At 44.8% G+C, this 23,634-nt stretch overlaps 1 protein-coding gene across 1 annotated transcript in view; it reads left to right on the top strand.

Moving 5' to 3' along the window:
• Positions 1-22,471, top strand: part of nrg3a (neuregulin 3a) — a 178,264-nt gene extending 155,793 nt beyond the window's left edge. Inside the window, exons 3-9 of the mRNA XM_089012446.1 lie at positions 4,071-4,144; positions 10,636-10,659; positions 15,437-15,539; positions 15,708-15,834; positions 16,953-17,035; positions 17,148-17,276; positions 21,923-22,471. Coding sequence (XP_088868572.1) covers positions 4,071-4,144; positions 10,636-10,659; positions 15,437-15,539; positions 15,708-15,834; positions 16,953-17,035; positions 17,148-17,276; positions 21,923-22,229 — 847 coding nt within the window. The 3' untranslated portion in view covers positions 22,230-22,471. The remainder of the gene's footprint in view (positions 1-4,070; positions 4,145-10,635; positions 10,660-15,436; positions 15,540-15,707; positions 15,835-16,952; positions 17,036-17,147; positions 17,277-21,922) is intronic.
• Positions 22,472-23,634: the final 1,163 nt, after the last annotated feature.

The following is a 23,634-nucleotide window of genomic DNA, read 5'->3' as shown; positions in this document are numbered from 1 at the left end:
TCTCCAAAAGAAACAAAAGTTCCCCAAAGACAAATTCCACTCAAGTGGAATTTTATTTTGAAATCCGTTCAATTAAACATCTTACCGTGTTTTTTTGCCATAATATCATTCCTATTTTTTTATAAACATTATACATTGTAAGAAATACATCAATCCCCTTTAAAAAACAGCTTGTCAAAAGTATTGCTATTGACCACTGTTAAAAAAAAAAAAAAAAAATTAAAAAAGTAAAAATCTCATCCAAAATGGCTGCGAGGAAGCAAAATGTCCAACATTCTTTTCAACTGCAGGAGAACGTCTGTGTAAGCTCTCAGTCGTACAGGAGTGGTCCATCGATGAGAAGGTTTCTTCAGCCGTCATCTGTACAAATGTGAAGGTTTCGGACGTTTCGCCTCCTATCCAAGAGGCTTCGTCAGCGAACTAAAGTCTGACTGGTCGTATCGGCCCCATTTATATATCCCTAATGTCCAGACATGGTGGCGCCGTACACAGCTATGATAGGTCCCTACTCTCAGGTTGGAGGGAGCAGAGGACCACTCCCTGTGGCCCCACTGATTGTTCCTACATTCCTGACTAACGACTGGCCTGTTTGCCCCACTCCCACCGGTATCACCTCATCAGCATAACGAATGTTGCCTAACCTGTTTTGCCTAAGCAGGCTATTGTATGAACGATCCAAATTGAACCTCACCCCACCAGACCGGTTTAAAGAAGGGAGTGGTCCTCTGCTCCCTCCAACCTGAGAGTAGTGACCTATCATAGCAGTGTCCGGCGCCGCCATGCCTGGACATTAGGGATATATAAATAGGGCCGATACGACCAGTCAGACTTTAGTTCGCTGACGAAGCCTCTTGGATAGGAGGCGAAACGTCCGAAACCTTCAAAATTGTACAGATGACGGCTGAAGAAACCTTCTCATCAACTGCAGGAGAAGAAACTGGTCATGGAGGGATGATGGTGATTATCATTCATATTTATTGATTAAGCAGTTTATGAAGACATTTATTGATCTATTTATTCATCTATTTATTTTCTATTGATTTGTCTATTTACTTGTGTTCTTCCGATGTATAATGCTACTAGTAATGCTACCTGTACGAAAAGTCACGAGAAGAAACCAAAGTTCCGCTTAAGTGGAATTTTATTTTGAAATCAGTTAAATGAAACATTTTACAGTTTTTTTCACTGTCGTATCATTCCTGTTTTTTAATAAACATAATGCATCATAAAAAAAATCATCAGTCCCCTTCGAAACCAGCTTGTCAAAAGTGTTGCTAATGACAACTGTTGAAAAAGGATAAACAAATGTCATCCAAAATGGCTGCGAGGAATCAAAATGGCTCCTAAGAAGCAAAATGGCCGACTCTTTGTTCTACGGCAAGAGAAGAAACTGCTCATGGATGGCTGATGGTGATTACCATTCATATTTATTGATGAATCTATTTATGCGTCTATTTTTCTACTGATTTGTCTATTTATTTATTTAGGAATCTATTTATTTGTCTATTTACAACACACGTGTTTTTTTTTTTCTCCGAGGTAAAAATGGACCCGTTGGTAAGGTCACAGTGTCTCGCAGGTTGACAGCTATGAAAAAGCAACTTGCGCAAAATCTTCCTAAAAATGGTTTCCAAAAAAAGAAGATGGCGCAAATTGAGCCATATATATATATATATATATATATATATATATATATATGAAATTCATTTTCACTGCTTCGCAGATGACACCCAACTCCACCTCTCCAGTAAACCCGACACCTCTCTTCCACCTTCATCCCTCTCATGTTGCCTCTCAGAAATCAAATCCTGGTTTTCTCATAACTTTCTCAAACTAAACAGCGAAAAAACGGAACTTCTCCTTGTCGGTACCAAATCCACCCTTCACAAAGCAAACAGTTTCTCTCTCACCATTGACCGTGTCCCCCTCCTTTCAAGTCAATAGCCTGGGTGTCATCCTTGATAGCTCACTATCTTTTCACTCCCATATAAATAACATGACTCGGTCTGCATATTTCCACCTCCGCAATATCAATGGTCTCCGTCCCTCTCTCACCCCTCACACCTCTGCTATCCTCGTCCACAGTCTCGTCACCTCCCGTATCGATTATTGTAACTCACTTCTTTTCGGGGTCAGTCAAAAATGTCTCCATAAACTCCAACTAGTCCAAAATTCCACAACCCGGATCATCACTAGAACCGCCTCCTTTCACCACATCACTCCTATCCTCCAACAGCTCCACTGGCTCCCTGTTAAACTCCGTATTGAATTCAAGATACTTCTGTTTACATTTAAAGCCATCCATAACCTTGCCCCTCCCTATCTGTCTGACCCAATTCAAATCTCCGTTCCTTCTCGGGCCCTCAGATCCTCTTCCTCCCTGCACCTCTACATGCCCTCTGCCCGTCTCACAACGATGGGGTGCAGAGCTTTCAGCCGCTCCGCTCCTAAACTCTGGAACTCACTTCCAGCCAACATCCGCAACATTGACTCCCTTCCTACTTTCAAATCTCACTGAAAACCCACCTCTTTAAACTACTTGCTTTCATGGTCTAATTTATTCTGCTGTTTTATTATTTATTGTTTTATGCATGGTTTTACTGTTTTGTGTGTTGTCTTTGTTGTAAAGTGTCCTTGAGTGTTCAGAAAGGCGCTTGTAAATGAAATGTATTATTATTATTAATCGTGAAGTGATTAATTAATAAATAATGTAGACGTTTTGAACAAATCCAAAGGTGAAAAGTGTGGCGTGCAATATTATTCGGCCCCCTTGCTTTAATACTTTGTCGTTCCACCTTTTGCTCCAATTCCAGCTGCAATTCGCTTGGGCTATGTTTCTATCAGTTTTGCCCATCGGGAGACCGCCATTCTTGCCCATTCTTCCTTGCAAAACAGCTCGAGCTCCGTGAGGTTGATTGGAGAGTGTTTGTGAACAGCAGTCTTGAGATTCTTAATTGGATTCAGGTCTGGAGCATTTTAACACCTGGATGTGCTCATTTTTGAACCATTCCATTGTGGATTTAGCTTTACGTTTTGGATCATTGTCACGTCGTAAGATAAATCTCCGTCCCAGGCTCAGGTCTTGTGCAGATACCAACAGGCTTTCTTCAAGAATGTTCCTGTATTTGGCTCCATCCATCTTCCCGTCCATTTTCACCATCGTCCCTGTCCCTGTCCCTGCTGAAGAAAAGCAGGCCCAAACCACGATGCCGCCGCCGCCGCCACCACGTTTGACAGTGGGGATGGTGTGTTCAGGCTGATGAGCTGTGTTGATTCACGGCAAACATATCGTTGCGCATTGTGGCCAAAAAGTTCCATGTGACCAGAGCGCATGTTTGGCGTGTCTCCCGGGTGGCTTAGTGGCAAACTTGAAACGAGGCGTTTGATGGATATCTTTGAGAAATGGCTTTCTTCTCGCCACTCTTCCACAAAGGCCAGATTTGCGCAGTGTACGACTGATTGTTGACCTGTGGACAGACTCTCCCACCTCAGCTGTCGATCTCTGCAGTTCATCCAGCGTGATCACGGGCCTCTTGGCTGCATCTCTAATCAGTTGTCTCCTTGTTTGGAGGGACGGTCGAGTCTTGGTCGATTTGCTCCTTCCATTTCAATATGATGGCTTGCGCAGTGCTCCTTGGGATGTTTCAAGCTTGGGAAATGTTTTTGTATCCAAATCCGGTGTTAAAAATCTCCTCAACAGTTTTTTTAGACTCATTTTAACTCATTTGCTGCCATTCCCCAATTTATTTGGGTTTTGGTTTTCCATGTGGGGGTGCCAATAAAGAGCTGGTTTGTTTCATTTAAAATTTTCTTCTGGGTGGGTTCGAGGGGGGTTAGAATTGTGTGAGTGCATGTGAATAATGAACGAATCCCTTTGCTCTCTTGAAAGCCTTGCGAGACAGACGCCCGCGTCGCCCCGCTCCTTTTATTCATCAAATGCGCCACTTAAACTAGCTGGGAACAATTTGAGCGCTTGGAGAAAGATAAATAACGTCGCAGAGCTCCCTCTAGTGGTCCGTACATGAATGGCTAAATGAGGCTTGACGTGTGCTCTCCCCCTCCCCCGCCAGGTGTCGAGAGGGCTACCAAGGCATCCGCTGCGATCAGTTCCTGCCCAAGACCGACTCCATCCTGTCCGATCCAAGTAAGACGCTTACATCACGCATCAAAGTTAGCGCCTGACTCGTGTCCTTCTTAGCGTTGTTTCTCGGTTCGCGTCATGAGCACCTCCGCCATCTCCTCCTCGACGACGACGGCGTTGCCAGGCACCCGTTCCAAGTTGTAAAAATGACGACGGCCTTGGCGCCTTGGAGGCGTTTAGCTTAGGTGGCGGCCCCGAAAGTTGAGATGATGCGGAAAATAAGCGGCCACACAATGGCGGCGGCTTGTTTGTGTGGATCAGGACGTGGCCCAAAATGGCTTCCCAATCAATAAGAGTGCTCTCGTATCAACGTAAAGTGGCGTGCCTTATATTTGCTAAAGGTATATACATTTATGTATTATATTTGAAATACTTTAATCAAGTTATGTCTTATATTTGGAAAACTTTTAGTAATGTATGTATTATATTTGGAAACGTTCATATATTTCTATATTATATTCAGAAATCTTATATGTATATATTATATTTGGAACATTTTTCTATATGTATAAAGTATATTATATTTGAAAAACTGATATAAATCGATATATTATATTTGGAAAACTAGTATATTTATATTTGATGTATACGCCTTACCCCATACCCCTTACACCTTTCACCTTACACATGAAAAATTACAAACTATCTTCAGAAAAATTACACATTATATTCAGAAAAAAATAGAAATTATTTTCAGAAAAAATATAAATTATATTCAGATAAATTATATTCAGAAAAATTATAAAAAATATAAAAAATATACTACATACTTGGCAATAAAGATGATTCTGATTCTGATTCTGATTCTGATTCTGATTCTGATTACAAATTCTCAATTCTTAATTCTCAATTATCAAATATAAATGATCAATTATCAATTATATTCAGAAAAAATATACATTATATTCAGAAATATTATATCTATATTCAGAAAAATGATATCTATTGAGAAAAAATATATCTATATTGATATATTATAAATTATAAATTATATTCAGAAAAATTATATATACACAGTAAAGTCTGGTTATATCGATATTCTCGGGAGTCGGAATACAATCTCAATATATCCGATCCTGCGCCAAACTGCATTAAGTGGGGGCAATAAATGGGGGATCTTTGATAGGGCATGTAATTTTCTCATTGGGTTCATGGATTGCGTATCTAGTATGCTTTTGGACTGTAGTGAAGTCAAAAATAAACTTATGCATTAAATAAAAACGTCATTTATTATTGTCATAACGCACTCTTGCAATTGTGACTCTGAGTAGCACTCGACATTGTTCTATACACACCAGAGAAACCACCAACGCCAGCATGTACATACTGGATGAAAAACAGTGATGAGTGCAAGCGAGAAAGATATCTGAATACAACACAATTAAATACATGTATGGAAAACAAAAACTGCAAAACTGCTTGGATTGTCCTCCACGGCCACTATTGCCTTGTACTTAGTTCCAAGGTTTCCCCATGGTTGAGATTGGTGTCGAACAACTATATACTGTATAAGAAGACTCCAGTATGTTTCAGATGCTATTGCAGCTCTGCTACACTGTGCAAGACACGAAAGCTGGTCACGTGACCAACCGTGTGACCGATACAGATATCGCTAATGGTGGGACTGTATAGAAACCCTTTAGCAAATATCGATTCAGCTTAAACTGCTTTTGCATCGATATAAGCGAAATAAGCAGAGCAAAATGGCTGGCGGGAGATGAAGAGAGCACCCTTTTCATCCCCCGCCGGCCATTTTTGTTGTTTATATCGATATATCCGTCGCGCCATTGGTCAACTTGGTCACGTGTCTTGTTACGTGAGCCGCCATCGGTCGCACTATTTGTCGACTTGGTCACATGAGCCGCCATCGGTCGCGCTATTGTTCGACTTGGCCGTGTATCTTTGTCACGTGACACGCCATCAGTCGCGCCATTGGTCGACTTGGTCAGGTGACTTGGTTACGTGCCCAGCACCCGTGTAGCGGAGCCATTTTCATTTTCAGACGCTCGCGCGTGTGTAGCAGACGAGATTGAAGTGTTTGTGTTAAAAGGTAAAAATGGGAAGCAGAAGAAGATTGATGACTTTTTTAAATTGTATACATAATACAGTAAGATGTAAGCGTTGCAGTTTCCCTGTTGTGTTATGTACATGCCCACTGTACTGTACATGAATGCAATCGTTTTTTGCAACAATGTTTCTTGTTTTGTCTGCTGAAGCGCGATGATTTTGAAAATTATTAACATTCCATACTGTGTATTAAAGGACAGCCGATGTCACTTTTTATTCAAATGCAAATAAAAATGACTTCACGCCAAGACGTCTTACATTGCTTGTGAATCCAAACAATGGCTTCAGATTCGGATAATATGCTTTCTTGTTACACATCCAGTTATGAATATGTTTCAAATAGACTGTAGTTCTGAAGATTAAAGCATACATGTTTACAATCATTAAAGAATTATATGTGCCATTTTGAGGCAACATTGGGGGAACATCTAATGGCCAGCTCCGTTTCTTATATGGCGCTTGGCTGCCCTCTTTTGGCGGCTTTTGTTTAATGCAGTTCGGCGCAGGATCGGATATATCGATAGTCCCGGTTATATCGATATTTTTTCGGACTCCCTTGAATATCGATATAACGAGACTTTACTGTATTCAGTAAAGTCTCGTTATATCGATATGGGATATATCGATAGTCCCGGTTATATCGATACTATTTCTATGCACGCACGGAGAAAATTACATGCAAACAGGGTCGGATATATCGATAGTCCCGGTTATATCGATATTTTTTCGGACTCCCTTGAATATCGATATAACGAGACTTTACTGTATATATATATATATATATATATATATATATATATATATATATATATATATATATATATATATATATATATATACTCGGCAGAAGTTTACTTTGCCTCGAAAAATTCACCGGCAGAAAAAAAATGCCGCCTGGGGCTTAAAAGGTTAGCGTCGGGTGATAACGGCTGAAACATTCCTATTGCTAACGTTACTCGCACGCTGTTTTATTTGTCGGGTATTTGTGAAGAAAGGCTAATTTTGTGAGCAAAAAGCCTTGTGATTTGTGCCTTGTGTTTTGTGAGCCTTGAAACGAGTTGACTCTCGTAAGTAAGCATGTGTGATTTAGTTCATTTGAAAGACAAATGTTAAAATGGAATTGACGTTGACTGTCAACTTTCCGCCTTTTGTGGATTGCTGCCATTTTAGAAAAGTGTTTAAAAATTTGGAAATTCGCCCTTTTAGAATTGTTTTGAAATGTAGCTAATTGAAATTTGCGAATATTTTTTTAAAAATATCAAAATCGCCATATTAGAAAAAAAATGAAAATTGTCATTTTAAAGTATTGTTTAAAAAAAAAAATGAAAATTACAATTTAGAAATGTTACCATGTATTATAACAATAATAATAATAATGGTAATAATAATAATAATAATAATAATAATAACAATAATAATAATAATAATAATACATTTAATTTATAAGCGCCTTTCAAAACTCTCAAGGACACTTTACAGTGACATTTCACTATTGTAAACAATTTTACAAACATTTTCAAAATCACCATTTTTGAACATTTTTTTTAATGTTAATATTGCTGTTTAAAAACTTTAGAAAATCTCCATTATAAAAATGTTTAAAATTTTGAAATTCGCCATTTTAGAAATGTTTATAAAAATTAGAAGATGGCCATTTTTGAAATTTTACCATTTCACCATGGGAAACAATGTTACAACAAAAATTCAAAATCACCATTTTCAAGGATTTTTTTATGTTAACGTCACCATTAAAAAATAAATTAGAAAATTGCCATTTTACAAAATGTTTAAACATTTAGAAATTCACCATTTTAGAAATAATGACAAAAATTTGCTAATCTCCTTTTTAGATTTTTTTTTCAAATTTTGAAAATTGCCATTGTAGAAAATTGTTAAACATTTTGAAAATCGCCATTTAGATTCTATTAAAATTTTGAAATTGCCATTTTATATATTTTTTTAGTTATAAAATTGCCATTTTCGTTTTTTTTTTTAATTTAGAAAATCGCCTTTGTAGAAAATTGGGGGGGGGCTAATTCAGTCAATGAATGTACTCCTATACATATTTTCTGTTCTTAACTGAGCCATTAGATGGCAGCACTTAGCACACTGAGGTAACAGCGCTACTGCCCAATGTATTCGATCTACACGCAGGCCCGACATGTTTGATTTGATGACGGGAGGCTGTGGGCCCAATGAAAATTGAGCAGGGGCCGCATTTGGCCCCCGGGCCGCACTTTGTACAAAGACATTTGCGTGAAAGTCAATGTTCTGTTTGTCATGGGTGAAGAGCTCATGTTCTTGTCAGGGAAGCAGGCAACCAAATGAGCCAAAAAAGGCCAAACGTTTCTCCCAAATTGAACCCCAAGGTTTGCTGGAAAATGGGAGCGATTGACAGAACACAAAGGCCGCCTGAAAGCACCTGAAAGCTGCGATTTGGAAGGACTCTGCCGCCGCAACCTTGACAACGGCGACGACGTATCAAGAGCGTCTTTGAAATTCGGCATTCTAGAAAAGTTTAGCAAAAATTCACAATCGCCTTTTTAGAAATTGTTTACAAATGTAGAAATTTGGCATTTCATAATTTTTTTACGCAGAAAATTACAATTTCTGAAGATTTTTTTGAAGAAAATGGAAAATTGGCATTTTATACAATTTGTATAAAAAAAATGTGAAAATCGCCATCAAAGAAAATGTTTGCAAATTTTAAAATTCAGCATTTTATAATTTAAAAAAAGTCGAAAATCACAATTTTTGAAGATTTTTTGGAAAATCTGCATTTTAGAAAATGTTTAAAAAAAATAAATCACCATTTTAGAAAATGTTTGAAATTTTGAGAATCGCCATTTTAGAAAATGTTTAAAAATTCGGCATTTTAGAATTGTTTTTGAAAATGTAGGAAATCGCAATTTATGAAGATTTTCAGACATTGTGAAAATCGGCATTTAGATAAATTATTTCAGAAAATGTTTGAACATTTAGCAATTCGACATTTTCGAAAAAGTTTGAAACATTCAAAATCGCCTTTTTAGAATTTTTTGGGCATTTAAGATTTTTTTTTCACAATTTGTGACTTTTTTTCACAATTTTAAATATTTTTTTGCGCTTTTAGATTTTTTTTTCTCACCATTTTAGAATTTTTTGGGCCATTTAAAAATGTATCTATCCCCTCTGCGGTTGGCAAATTCGAGGACCCCCGACAACACAAACCCAAAGAAGCCCGCACAAGAACATCTCCAAGAGAAGCACTGACGATAACTCCTCAAAGCTTCTTTGACCTTGGCAAAGGTCATTCTTCTTCTCGGGGGTTATTGAAGGCGTCGTCCATCTTGAATACGGCGCATCCATCTTGTCCCTTTCCCGAAGGATGTCGGAGGCTTTACGGAATAGCTGAGTCGGAAATTGAGTTCGTGCCCCCCGGGCCCCCCCCCCCCCCCCCCCCCCCCCCCCCGTCCCCGGTCCAAACGAGGTTGTCCGTCAAGGTCGGCCGGACGTCGGTTAAGTCAACGTGTCGGACGCAAGAGGAAAGAAAGAGCGCCATTGGGCTGGCCGAAAAGCGGACATGTTGTGTTCTGCTTGTTGTTGGGAAGCCGCCCCAGGAAGGACATTTACTTGACAATGTCGTTAGCTCGGTCTTTGTAGCCACAACTATGAAAAAGCACAGCGAATCAGACCTTCAAAATAAAAGTAGTAGTACTTAATTTTGGAACTTGCGTTAGCCGGAATTGTGCGGCCAAGAGGCGTAAATAATTTGGACGTTGTAAGGAAAGACTTTGGAAACAGGATGCTACGTTGGTTCTGCTTAAAACAAAACTTTCAAAATAAAACACCTGGCTTTTTGTTTTCTCTGGAAGTTGCATCAGCCGGACTCATCCGGCCGGCCATTAAGGGCAAATCATTTTGTGCTTTCTCAGGAAAGACTTTCTAAACGGGATGCTTCATTCGGTCTGCTCAAAACAAGACTTTCAAAACAAAACACCTGGCTTTTCATTGTCTTCACTCAACAAAAAGCAAAACATGTCCACAAAAAAACAAACATAACTTTCAAGACAAACAGTTTCAATCCGCGCCGCAATCATGAATGAATGACTGTAAAGTGTCCTTGAGAGCTTTGAAAGGCGCTTAAAATGTAATGTATTATTATTATTATTATTATTATTATTATTATTATTATTATTATTATTATTATTATTATTATTAAAGCCTTTCAAAATAAAATAGGTGAAGAGCAGGCATCGCGAAAGAACAGAAGGGAGACCTTCACAATAAAACACAGGCTGAGAAAATGAAACACTTTAGTCTTGAACTGCCAGAAATTATTTTTTAAAATGAGTACTGCTTATGCTAAATGCTAATGTCTCTCTCTCTCTCTCTCTCTCTCGCCCCCTCCTGCTTCTCGCCATGGTCCTTTTGGTGCGCGCCCGCAGACCACCTGGGCATCGAGTTCATGGGTAAGAACCACTCTTAAGGTGCGCGTGCGCGTGTGTGTGTGCGGGTGTGTTTGTTCCTGTCAGACGTTTTCCATGCAATGTCGATGGATGCAGTCGCCATGGAAACAGCCACGGCGGGGAGGGGAGAGGGCGGCGAGCAGGCGCAACCGCCATCACACTGAAATCTCATTTGTGTGTGTGTGTGTAAATGTGTGTGAATGCGTGTGTATGTGTGATTTCCCTTTGAATTGGTTAATTAAAATCTGTTTCCCCGTGTTTTTTTTTAATTCTTTAATGTCATTGATACTTGCTTAATTGCCATCTTGAAAAGATGAAATGAAAAGAAGGTAAATGGATTTTCTGCTCATTCTCACGGTTAGCATTCAATATTTTTGGGGGGATATTTCAGATGACTAAACGATAGCGATTAACATATTTGTCATGCCATGGCCATTTGGGAAGACTCATTGATGACTGCCTCTCAATACTTTACCCGTCAAATGTTCAACAATGCTCTCATTGCGGTGAAATGAATGGAATGAGTGACTTTTCCATTCCATCCATCCATCCATCCATCCATCTTCTGCCGCTTATCCGGGGTCGGGTCGCGGGGCAGCAGCTTCAGTAGAGAAGCCCAGACTTCCCTCTCCCCAGCCACTTCTTCTAGCTCGTCCTGGCGGATCCCGAGGCGTTCCCATGCCAGCTGGGAGACATAGCCTCTCCAGCGTGTTCTGGGTCGTCCCCGGGGTCTCCTGCCAGCGGGGCATGATCGGAACACCTCACGAGGGAGGCGTCCCGGGGGCATCCTAATCAGATGCCCGAGCCACCTCATCTGCCTCCTCTCTATGTGGAGGAGAAGCGGCTCGACTTTGAGCCCCTCCCGGATGACCGAGCTTCTCACCTTATCTCTCCCGGACACCCGACGGAGAAAGCTCATTTCGGCCGCTTGCATCCGGGATCTCGTTCTTTCGGACACAACCCATAGCTCGTGACCATAGATGAGGGTTGGGACGTAGATCGACCGGTAGATTGAGAGCTTTGCTTTTTGGCTCAGCTCCTTCTTCACCACGACAGATCGGTACAAAGTCCGCATCACAGCAGACGCCTGTCGACCTCTCGCTCCCTTACACCCTCACTCGTGAACAAGACTCCCAGATACTTAAACTCCTCCACTTGAGGCAAAATCTCCTCCCCGACCCAGAGAGGGCACTTTTCCGACTGAGAACCATTGTCTCAGATTTGGAGGTGCTGATTCTCATCCCAACCGCTTCACATTCGGCTGTGAAACGCTCGAGAGAGAGTTGGAGAGCTCCACTTGAAGGCCCCGACAGTACAACATCATCTGCAAAAAGCAGAGATGCTTCGGCTGCGCCTAGAAATCCTGTCCATAAAGGTTATGAACAGAATCGGTGACAAAAGGCAGCCTTGGCGGAGCCCAACCCTCACTAGAAACGATTCCGACTTATTGCCGGCAATGCGAACCAGACTCTGACATCGGTCGTATAGGGACCGAACGGCCTGTATCAGGCGCTCCTGTACCCCATATTCCCGAAGCACCCTCCACAGAACTCCACGAGGGACACGGTCAAACGCTTTCTCCAAGTCCACAAAGCACATGTAGACTGGTTGGGCGAATTCCCATGCACCCTCGAGGACCCTGCTAAGGGTGTAGAGCTGGTCCCCTGTTCCGCGGCCGGGACGAAAACCACACTGTTCCTCCTCAATCTGAGGCTCGACTTTCCGACGGACCCGCCCATCTAGGACCCCTGAATAGACCTTTCCAGGGAGGCTGAGGAGTGTGATCCCTCTGTAGTTGGAACACACCCTCCGGTCCCCCTTTTTAAAAAGGGGGTCCACCACCCCGGTCTGGCAATCCAGAGGCACTCTCCCCGATGACCACGCAATGTTGCAGAGGCGTGTCAGCCAGGACAGCCCCACAACATCCAGAGCCTTTAGGAACTCCGGTCGGATCTGATCCACCTCCGGGGCCTTGCCACAGAGGAGCTTTTTAACCACCTCGGTGACTTCAGTCACAAGGATCGGAGAGCCCACCTCGGAGTCCCCAGACACTGCTTCCTCCAAGGAAGGCGTGTTGGTGGAGTTGAGGAGGTCTTCGAAGTACTCTGCCCACCGGTTCACGACGTCTCGAGTCGAAGTCAGCAGCGCCCCACTCTCACTGTACACAGTGTTAGTGGTGCACTGCTTTCCCCTCCTGAGACGCCGGATGGTGGACCAGAATTTCCTCGATGCGGTCCGGAAGTCGGCTTCCATGGCCTCACCGAACTCTTCCCATGCCCGTGTTTTTGCCTCGGCGACCACCGAGGCTGCATTCCGCTTGGCTAGTCGATACCTGTCAGCTGTCTCAGGAGTCTCACAGGCTATATAGGCCCGGTAGGAGTCCTTCTTCAGCTTTACGGCATCCCTTACTACTGGTGTCCACAAGCGAGTACGGGGGTTGCTGCCACGACAGGCACCAACCACCTTACGGCCACAACTCTGATTTGCCGCCTCAGAAAGGGAGGTACGGAACATGGTCCATTCGGACTTAATGTCCCCCACCTCCCCCGGGACATGTCTATAGTTCTGCCGGAGGTGGGAGTTGAAAGTCCTTCTGACAGGGGATTCTGACAGACGTTCCCAACAAACCCTTACAACACGTTTGGGTCTCCCAGGTCGGACTGGCATCTTTCCCCACCAACGGAGCCTACTCAGCACCAGGTGGTGATCAGTTGACAGCTCCGCCCCTCTCTTCACTCGAGTGTCCAAAACATGAGGCCGCAAATCCGATGATACAACTATAAAGTCAATCAGCGAGCCAAGGGTCCAGGACACCAAGGGTGTCCTGGTGCCACGTGCACATATGGACACCCTTATGTTTGAATAAAGTGTTTGTTATAGACAATCCGTGTCGAGCACAGAAGTCCAATAACAAAAGACCACTCCTGTTCTGATCGGGGGGGCGGGGGGGGCGTTCCTCCCAATCACGCCCCTCCAGGTCACATTGTCATTGCCCACATGAGCATTGAAATCGCCCAGCAGAACAAGGGAGTCCCCAGGGGGAGCGCTCTCCAGCACACCCCCTAAGGTCTCCAAAAAGGATGGGTACACTGAACTGCTGTTTGGTGCATATGCACAGACAACAGTCAGAACCCGTCCCCCCACCCGAAGGCGGGGGGAAGCAACCCTTTCGTCTACCGGGGTGAATCCCAACGTACAGGCGGTGAGTCAATAAGTATGCCGACACCTGCTCTACGCCTCTCACCGTGAGCAACTCCAGAGTGGAAGAGAGTCCAACCCCTTTTGAGAGGGCTGGTACCGGAACCCAGGCTGTGTGTGGAGGCAAGCCCAACTATGTCTAGTCGGAACTTTTCGACCTCGTGCACCAGCTCAGGCTCCTTCCCTGTAAGAGAGGTGACATTCCACGTCCCAAGAGCTAGCTTCTGCAGTCGAGGGTCGGACCGCCAGGGTCCACGCCTTTGGCTGCTGCCCAGCTCACAATGCACCCGACCCCTCTGGCCCCTCCCATGGGTGGTGAGTCCTTGAGAAGGGGGACCCACGTTTCCTCTTCGGGCTGAACCCGACCGGGCCCCATGGATGTAGGTCCGGGCCACCAGGTGCTCGCCAACGAGCCCCATCTCCAGGCCTGGCTCCAGAGAGGGGCCCTGGTGACCCGCGTCCGGGCAAGGGAAAACTAGATCCATTTGTCTTTCTCATCATACGGGGTCTTCTGAGTCGTACTTTGTCTGGTCCCTTACCCAGGACCCTACCAGGGGCGTAAAGCCCCAGACAACCTAGCTCCTAGGATCATTGGGACACACAAACCCCTCCACCACGATAAGGTGACGACTCATGGAGGGGGACTTTTCCATTTCTAACCATTAAAATCATCACTTGGCTATATGTTAGCTATTTAGCTAGCTAGCAATTAGCTAGATAGCTAGCTAGCAATCTATTATCTATATAGTGAGCTATCTGTTGGCTATCTATTAGCTATCTAGCTAACTAGCTATAAAGCTATCTAGCCTGCTAGTTATTAGTTATTAGCTTTCTAGGTGGCTAGCTATCTAGCTAACTATCTGTTGGCTACCTATTAGTTATCTAGCTATTAGCTAGCTAGCTTGCTGATAGTTATATAGCTATCTAGGTGGCTATCTATAAAGCTAGCTATATGTTGGCTATCTATTAGCTTTCTAGCTATATAGCTAGCTATATATTAGCTACAAAGCTAGCTAGCTAGCTAGGAATTTGCTATATAGCTATTTAGGTGGCTAGCTATCTGGCTAGCCATCTAGATTGCTATCTGTTGGCTATCCAGATAGCTACCTATTAGCTATCTAGCTAGCTATTATTTATATAGCTATCTAGGTGGCTAGCTATATAGCTAGCTATCTGATGGCTATCTATTAGCTATCTAGCTATCTTGCTATTAGCTATACAGCTATTTAGGTGGCTAGCTATCTGTTGGCTTTCTATTTGCTATCTACTAGCTGGCTAGCTAGCTAGCTTTCTATCTGAGTTTCTTTCAGCTTGAGTGAACGAACGCTGGCGCGTGTGGCTGCCGTTGCTCATCCACAGAGAAACTGATCCTTTGACTTTGAGTTTTGAAAGGATTGTAAATCAAATGACTTATTATTATTATTATTATTATTATTATTATTATTATTATTATTATTATGAGTGAATAGCCCCATAGTGTTCTGTCTCACGTTATTTTCCTATAACATGTTGCAACGTGGTTTTTTTTTTGGTTTTGAGTGTGTCTCTGTTTTGTTTTGTGTATTTTTTTTTGCATGCGCAGAAAGCAAAGAAGTGTACCAGAGACAGCTCCTGTCCATCATGTCCGTCGCCACAGCCATCGGCGTCCTGGGACTGCTTTGTGTCGTCCTCTACTGCCGAAACAAGTCAGTCCATGGCATGAAGACGCGCCACCTTATATCCTACTTGTACGTTTACTCGTGTGTGTGTGTGTGTGTGTGTGTGTGTGTGTGTGTGTGTGTGTGTGTGTGTGTGTGTGTGTGTGTGTGTGTGTGTGTGCGCGTGTGTGTGTGCGTGTGCGTGCGTGTGTGTAGGCGTCGGCGAGAGAAGCTTTGCGCCCACCTGAAGGACAGTCAAAGTGTGAAATACGACACCACAAAAGTCAACAGCGTCCTGGACGACAAAAGCGCAAACGGCAAAGTCCACATCACAATGCAACAGGTCTTCCTCTTCCTCTTCCTCTTCCTCTTCCTCGTCGTCATCATCATCATGGTTATTTTTGATCTTCATCCTCTTCCTCTTGTGGTTGACCTGGTTGACCCCACCTTCTTTTTCAATTCCATTCATCATCTTCTTCAGCTTTGCATTATGATGATGATGATGATGATGACGATTATGATGACAATGATGATGTTAATGATTATGATGTTGATGATGAGGATGATGATGACGAGGATGATGATGATGATGACGAGGAGGTTGAGGATGATAATGAGGCATAGGATAATGATGATGATGATGAGGATGATGATGACGAGGAGGATGATGATGATGAGGATGATGATGAGTATGATGATGACAAGGAGGATGACGATGATAATGAGGCATAGGATAATGATGATGATGATGATAACAAGTATTAAGATGATGATGATGATGATGAGGACGATTATGATGACAATGATGATGTTAATGATTATGATGTTGATGATGATGAGGATGATGATGACGAGGAGGATGATGATATGATGATGAGGATGATGATGATGATGATGACGAGGATGATGATGAGTATGATGATGACAAGGGGGATGAGGATGATAATGAGGCATATGATGATGTTGATGATGATGATGATGATGATGATAACAAGTATTAAGATGATGATGATGATGAGGACGATTATGATGACAATGATGATGTTAATGATTATGATGTTGATGATGATGAGGATGATGATGATGATGATGATGATGATGACGAGGATGATGATGAGTATGATGATGACAAGGGGGATGAGGATGATAATGAGGCATAGGATAATGATGATGATGATGATAACAAGTACTAAGATGATGATGAGGAGGACGATTATGATGACAATGATGATATTAATGATTGTGATGTTGATGATGATGAGGATGATGATGACGAGGAGGATGATGATGATGACGAGGATGATGATGAATATGATGATGACGAGGAGGATGAGGATGATAATGAGGCATAGGATAATGATGATGATGATGATGATGATGATGATGTTGATGTGGATGCATTGAGGATCTTGACCATGTACCTTTCTTTCTTGTTTCTTTCTTGCTCTTTTCTCCCGTCAGTATTGCAAAAGTCCTGGTGCGTGTGATGACAATGACACGTGTGAGGACGGCTTCACGTTTTCCGGAAGCATTCCGAAGCGCACGTGTGTAAAAAACACACAAACACACATCCACACACTTTGGCCTGTCAACAAAAATAGATTTTTGATTTGTATATTTTTTTTTGGGGGGGGGGGGGTGCGGGTGATTCTGCAGAACGGAGCAAAGGAATGTTAACTGGTCGGCCCCTGGCAGGACGGCGGCCGTTCCCAGAGGACGTCCCAAGTCTCTCGGTCTGTCCTATCGGCATCTGCGAGAGGCGGAACTTACTGACTCACCACGCGGGTGAGGAGACTCACGATTGCTTGATTGGATCCTTTTCCTTCTTTTATTGTCCACGTTGGTCAACGGGGTCGTGCTCCATTTCTCCATCCATTTTTTACGACTGGATGTGTATCTTGGCCACATGTGTTTATTTGCGGGTCACTTTGTGTGTGTTTGTGTGTGTGTGTGTGTGCGTGTGTGTGTGTGTGTGTGTGTGTGTGTGTGTGTGTGTGTGTGTGTGTGTGTGTGTGTGTGTGTGTGTGTGTGTGTGCATGTGTGTGTGCGTGTGAGTGTGTGTGTTTGTCAGTGATTGTGTGTTTGTGTGTGTGTGTATGTGCATGTGTTTATGTGTGTCTCTCTGTGTGTGATTGTGTGTGTGTGTCTGTGTGTATGCATGTATGTGTGTGTGCGTTTGCGCATGGTTTTGTGTATAGGTTTGTGTGTGTGTGTGTGTGTGTTTGTGTGTATTTGTGAGTGTAAGTGTGTGTGCATGCGAGTGTGTGTGTGTATGTTTGCGTGCCTCGACTGGGATCACCACCTTATCGTGGTGAGGCACTTTGCGCGCCTCAATGACCCTGAGAGCTATGTCGGCCGGAGTCTTGCACTCCAGGCAGGGTCACCCAAGCCGAACAGGTCGAGGGGTAGAGGCCAGACAAAGAGTGATCCCAAACCCGCACCCGGGGGTAGGCGTAGGCGGAGTCCAACAAACCGGACTACCGGCAGCCCCCTGCAACTCCTGCCAGAAAATGGTCGTCATGAGTATGCTCATGCCACCTGAAACTCAACTGGTAAGAGCGAAGATGGTGGAAGTGTGGACTGTGCACCCACACACTCACCTTAATCTCTACCTTTGCGCAAACTTCTTGCCCCAATCCCCATCCCATGGAAACCCAAAGTCCTGTGGCGATGTGGAATGGCGGTGGGCACAGGCCAAGGATGTGGCTGGAAGTGCCTAGCCAAACTATGCACACAGGCGACAATGGAGTGATGGTCGTTGATAGTGCGGGATGGAGCAGCGCATCTCCTCGGCAGCTTCCATTGTGTCTGAGCAGCTCCACACTGCTCACCCCTGTGATGGGGAAGGACCTAGAAAAAGTGGTCTAAAAATTGTCTGCTCTCCACACTCTGGACGGTAAACTGCAATCGTCGGAGCATCCCTCCTGCGGTCGAAACTTCAAAAAACGAATCACAAAAAAACTAAGTATTGCTTCGTGGAATGTCCGCACGCTGTTGGACCTGGCTCAAACCGCTGAGAGGCCCCACCGGAGGACAGCACTTGTAGCCATGGAGCTCGCAAGATACAACATCGACATTGCAGCTCTCAGCGAGACCAGACTACATGGAGAAGACTCCCTGACAGAGGTTGGTGCAGGGTATACCTTCTTCTGGAAAGGGGTCCCCGAAGGCAACCGCCGTATCCATGGAGTTGGCTTTGCTGTGAAGTCCCAACTGCTGCAATGCTTTCCGGAATCCCCTATTGGCATCAATGAAAGGCTGATGACCTGGCGCATTCCCTTGGCAAAGGGACGCTTCGCTACGCTCATCAGTGCTTACGCACCAACTCTGGATGCCAACCACATTGTCAAGGACGAGTTCTACGGAGCTCTGGACACCATCCTGTAGAAAACTCCGGCCACGGATAAGCTCCTCATCATGGGACATTTCAATGCAAGGGTGGGCATGGAACATCTCGTACGGAATAAAGTTATTGGCCAGCATGGAGTGGGAAAGATGAACACCAATGGCCTTCGGCTACTCTCCCTCTGTGCAGAGCATCACCTGGTCATTACTAATACCATCTTCCAAATGAAAGACAGGTTCAAGACCACTTGGCAGCACCCCCGCTCCAAACATTGGCACCTCCTGGACTATGTGATTGTCCGTCAGAAGGACATACAGGATGTCCTTATCACCCGTGCCATGCGTGGAGCTGAGTGTTGGACTGACCACCATATGGTCAGATCCAAACTCCTCATACGCATACGCATACATACGCATACATACGCATACATACGCATACATCGTCGTCCAAGGACAGCTCCCAACGGAAAGCTCTTCTGCACAGCACTGACCAACCCCACCATCAAAGCCAACCTTCAACGTCTCCTTGCCGAAAAACTCGACAAGATCCCAGAGGAACCGGTCGACTGGCAAGCTCTGCGTCAGGGTATTTACAGCACAGCCTCAGAAGTGCTTGGGCAGTCAAGGAGAAGACACCATGATTGGTTCGATTCAAACTCGGATGAAATACAGTCCATTCTAAAAGCAAAACATGAGGCCCACAAAGCTCTTCTGTCCTGTCCCACATCTCACACCCGGAAAGCAATATTTACTGAAGCAAGGGCAGCAACCCAGCGGGCACTCCGTGTCATGGAGGACACCTGGTGGTTGCAGAAGGCACATGAGATCCAATATCTGGCAGATTGTAACAACACCCAGGGTTTCTACAATGCCATCCAAGAACTGTACGGCCCTAGAAAGCAAAAACTTTCTCCAGTGCAATCTGCTGATGGCTCTGTGCTCCTTAAGGACCGCCATGAGATCCTTGCTCGCTGGGCAAACCATTTCGAGACCCTTCTCAACACCACCAACCCCATCAACTCAAAAATTCTGGACAATCTTCCAGACCTGCCGCCAATCATGAGCCTCGACACCCCACCATCCTTTTTAGAGACCAGGCAAGCCATCATGAGCCTTAAGGACAACAAAAGTGCTGGACCTGATGGCATCCCTGCAGAAGTTTACAAACACGGAGGTTATCTCCTCACGCGCCGTCTGCACCTCCTTATCTATAACATCTGGGAACACGGGAAGCTCCCACAGGACTGGAAGGATGCCAACATCATTGTAATCTACAAAAAGAAAGGGGACAAAACAGCGTGTGGGAATAGCCGAGGAATCTCTCTCCTCTCCACCGCAAGGAAAATTCTGTCCAAAATCATGCTCAGTAGGTTGGTCAAGCATCTCTCAGAGTCTGTGCTTCCAGAAACGCAGTGTGGTTTCCGGAAGACAAGATCCACCACAGACATGATTTTTGTATTAAGGCAGCTTATGGAGAAGAGCAGAGAACATCACCTGGACCTCTACATAGCCTTCATAGATCTCAACAAAGCATTTGACACCGTCAACCGTGAGTTGCTATGGAAGCACCTCTCCAAACTTAGGGTTCCACCCAAGTTTCTTTGTATCCTCCAGCAGCTGCTTGACGGGATGCAAGCCAGAGTACTCTTTGGAGAGCTCCAGTCAGAGCTCTTTGGGGTGAACGCTGGGGTGAAGCAGGGCTGTGTCTTGGCTCCAGCACTCTTTAATATCCTCCTTTCTGCCATCACGTGCCTATTTCACAAAGGCATCGGACATGAAGATGGCATCCGCGTGGAATACCGCCTCGATGGAAACCTCTTCAACATCAGACGCTCCAGGCCCACACAAAGACAAATATCTGCCACATCTGCGAACTTCAGTATGCTGATGACTGTGCTGTACTAGCTCACAGCTCAGAATCTATGCAGCATGCTCTCAATACCATTTCTAACTTATACCAGTCTTTTGGTCTCCAGATCAACATAAAAAAACAGAGCTCATGTTCCAACCTGTGTCGCCAACTCCCACACCACCCAGCCTTCACATCAATGGCATTTCACTAAATGTAGTGGATTGTTTTACCTACCTTGGCTCCACTTTGTCCACCAATTGCTCCCTTGACATTGAAATACACAATCGTATAAATAAAGCCTCATCATCGTTTGGACGTTTACGCAGCAGAGTGTTTATGAACCGTAACCTGAGAATTGGAACCAAGATTGCCGTATACAGCGCAGTATGTCTGTCCACTCTCCTCTATGGGGCAGAAACATGGACCACATACCGCCGGCACTTAACTACCCTTGAGGCCTTCCACATCCGGAGCCTGCAGAAGATCCTTGGCCTGTCCTGGGAAGATCGAGTTCCTCACTCAGACATCTTTCAGCGCACAAATTCCATCTGCATGGAAGCAGCAGTTGCAAAAAAACACCTTCGGTGGATTGGACACACCATCCGCATGCGCGATCACCGCCTGCCCCGCCAAGTCCTCTATGGACAGCTGAAAGATGTGAAGCGCTCTGCAGGGGGGCAAAAGCGACGCCTCAAGGACTACACCAGGGACCTCCTCAAACGAGCCAACATCAACATCACGGAGCTCGAAGCTTTGGCCTCAGACCGACAAACCTGGCAGACCACTAGTGCCAGGATAGTCTCTAAAATACATCAAATCCACATAGACAGACAATTAGAGAGACGCATTCAACGGCACCAGCGGGCGGCTGGTACCCCCCTGCCATCCGGCCTCCCATCTTCCATCTGCGGACGTGTCTGCGGCTCAAGGATTGGGCTCTATGCCCATGAAAAGTGGCACCAGCGACATCGTCGCTAAGCCCCCCCCCCCCCCCCCCCCTACATCCCCTCCCTGGGAGCAAGCGTCATCATCACCTATGATGGACAGCTAGAAGTGTGTGTGTGTGTGTGTGTGTGTGTGTGTGTGTGTGTGTGTGTGTGTGTGTGTGTGTGTGTGTGTGTGTGTGTGTGTGTGTGTGTGTGTGTGTGTGTGTGTGTGTGTGTGTGTGTGTGTGTGCTTGACCTTCAAGATGTCGCCTTCTTGGCTTATCCTTCCGTTTCTCTTCTTGTTTCAGAGCCAAAACCATCCCGTCTGTGCGGGGTCGCCATGACAACCAGGTTTCCTGTATGCAAAGCGCCGTGATGTCATCAAACGGTGCCCGTCAGGAAGACGGCGGCGACCGCACGACGACGCCGGCTCGGCGAGAGGACGGCAAAAAGGAAGCGGCGCGGAGGTGGCCGGACGACGGCGGCAATGGCGGCGCTAATGGCGGCAACGCGGTCCCGAAGCCGCCCAGAGAAACCGTTTGCCTGCTCAACTTTCACGGCGGCGGCGCGGGGAAGTCCACGCAAACTCAATTAGTGAGAAAGACGCATCCATAAATGACGACGATGAAAAGACATTGGATCAAAGAAGAAACTAAATCAGCACGGCCATTTTGGATGCCCACAAAATGGTCGCCGGGAAGAAGGAAACAACAACAACAAAATTAGCGAAACATGATGACCAAATAGCCCCACCCCCTGTTGCTCCATGGTGATTTTCACTGTACAGAGTATATGAATATATATAAATATGATATATGGATATAAATATATGACCTTTCCCAAAAGTTGAAGAATGACAGGAGTGATATTTGTCTTTTTTTTTCTTCACTTCATGACAAACGAGCGCCATTTTGCAAGCCGTTGCCGAGATGGCGGCGCTTCATCACGACCAAGAATATTTGTGGAGTTTTTTTTCCGTCACCAAGGACCAACAAAAACATTGGCGACAAGGACATAGGACACCAGGAGAGTAAGGAAGCACGTGTTCCTCAATGTTTTCTCATTTCCATGGAGGCGGCTCGGTGCGGGTGGACTTTGTCGCAAAGAGAAATAAATGTCTGGATGTTGCATCCTCAACGCCACGCGCCATTTTTAGGTCCGCTCTACGGCGCCTATCCCAGCCGGGGACAGCCTGTACCCATCGCCAGCCAATCACGTGGCACGCAGAGAAAAACGAGCAGTCACTCCCACATCTCGGGAGGGACAATTTGGAATAATAATAATACATTTTATTTCAAGCGCCTTTCAAAACGCCGAAGGACACCTGACAATAAAAACTATAAAACAAAGCACATAACAATAAAACCATAAGTAAAATGATACATAATAAAATAGCAGATAGAACTATACATTGAAAGCAATTTTAAACAAGTGGGTTTTGAGGTGAGCCTTGAAAATAGGGAGGGAGTCAATATTGCGGATGTTGGGTGGAAGACAATTCCAGAGTTTGGGAGCAGAGCGACTGAAAGCTCTGCATCCCATCGTGGTGAGACAGGCAGAGGGCACATAGAGGTGAAGGGAGGACGAGGATCTGAGGGACCGAGAGGGAACAGAGATTTGAAGCAGGTCAGAAAGATAGGGAGGGGCAAGGTTATGGATGGCTTTGAATGTAAACAGAAGTATTTTGAATTCCATTCGATGTTTAACAGGTAGCCAGTGGAGTTGCTGGAGGACAGGGGTGATGTGATGAAAGGAGGGGGTTATAGTGATGATCCGGGCTGAAGAATTTTGGACGAGTTGGAGTTTATGGAGAAATTTCTGATTGACACCGAAGAGAAGTGCGTTGCAATAATCGATGCGGGAGGTGACGAGACTGTAGATAAGGATAGCAGTGGTGTGAGGGGTGAGCGAGGGACGGAGACGGTTAATATTACGGAGGTGGAAATAAGCAGACCGAGTTATGTTATTTATATGGGACTGAAAAGATAGTGAGCTATCGAGGATGACACCCAGGCTCTTG

This window comes from Hippocampus bargibanti, linkage group LG13, assembly GCF_051943395.1.
Source record: "Hippocampus bargibanti isolate YZ-2025 linkage group LG13, ASM5194339v1, whole genome shotgun sequence".
NCBI lineage: Eukaryota > Metazoa > Chordata > Actinopteri > Syngnathiformes > Syngnathidae > Hippocampus > Hippocampus bargibanti.
Note: the sequence above shows the minus strand (reverse complement) of the source record. Positions and strands in the feature narration are given on the sequence as shown.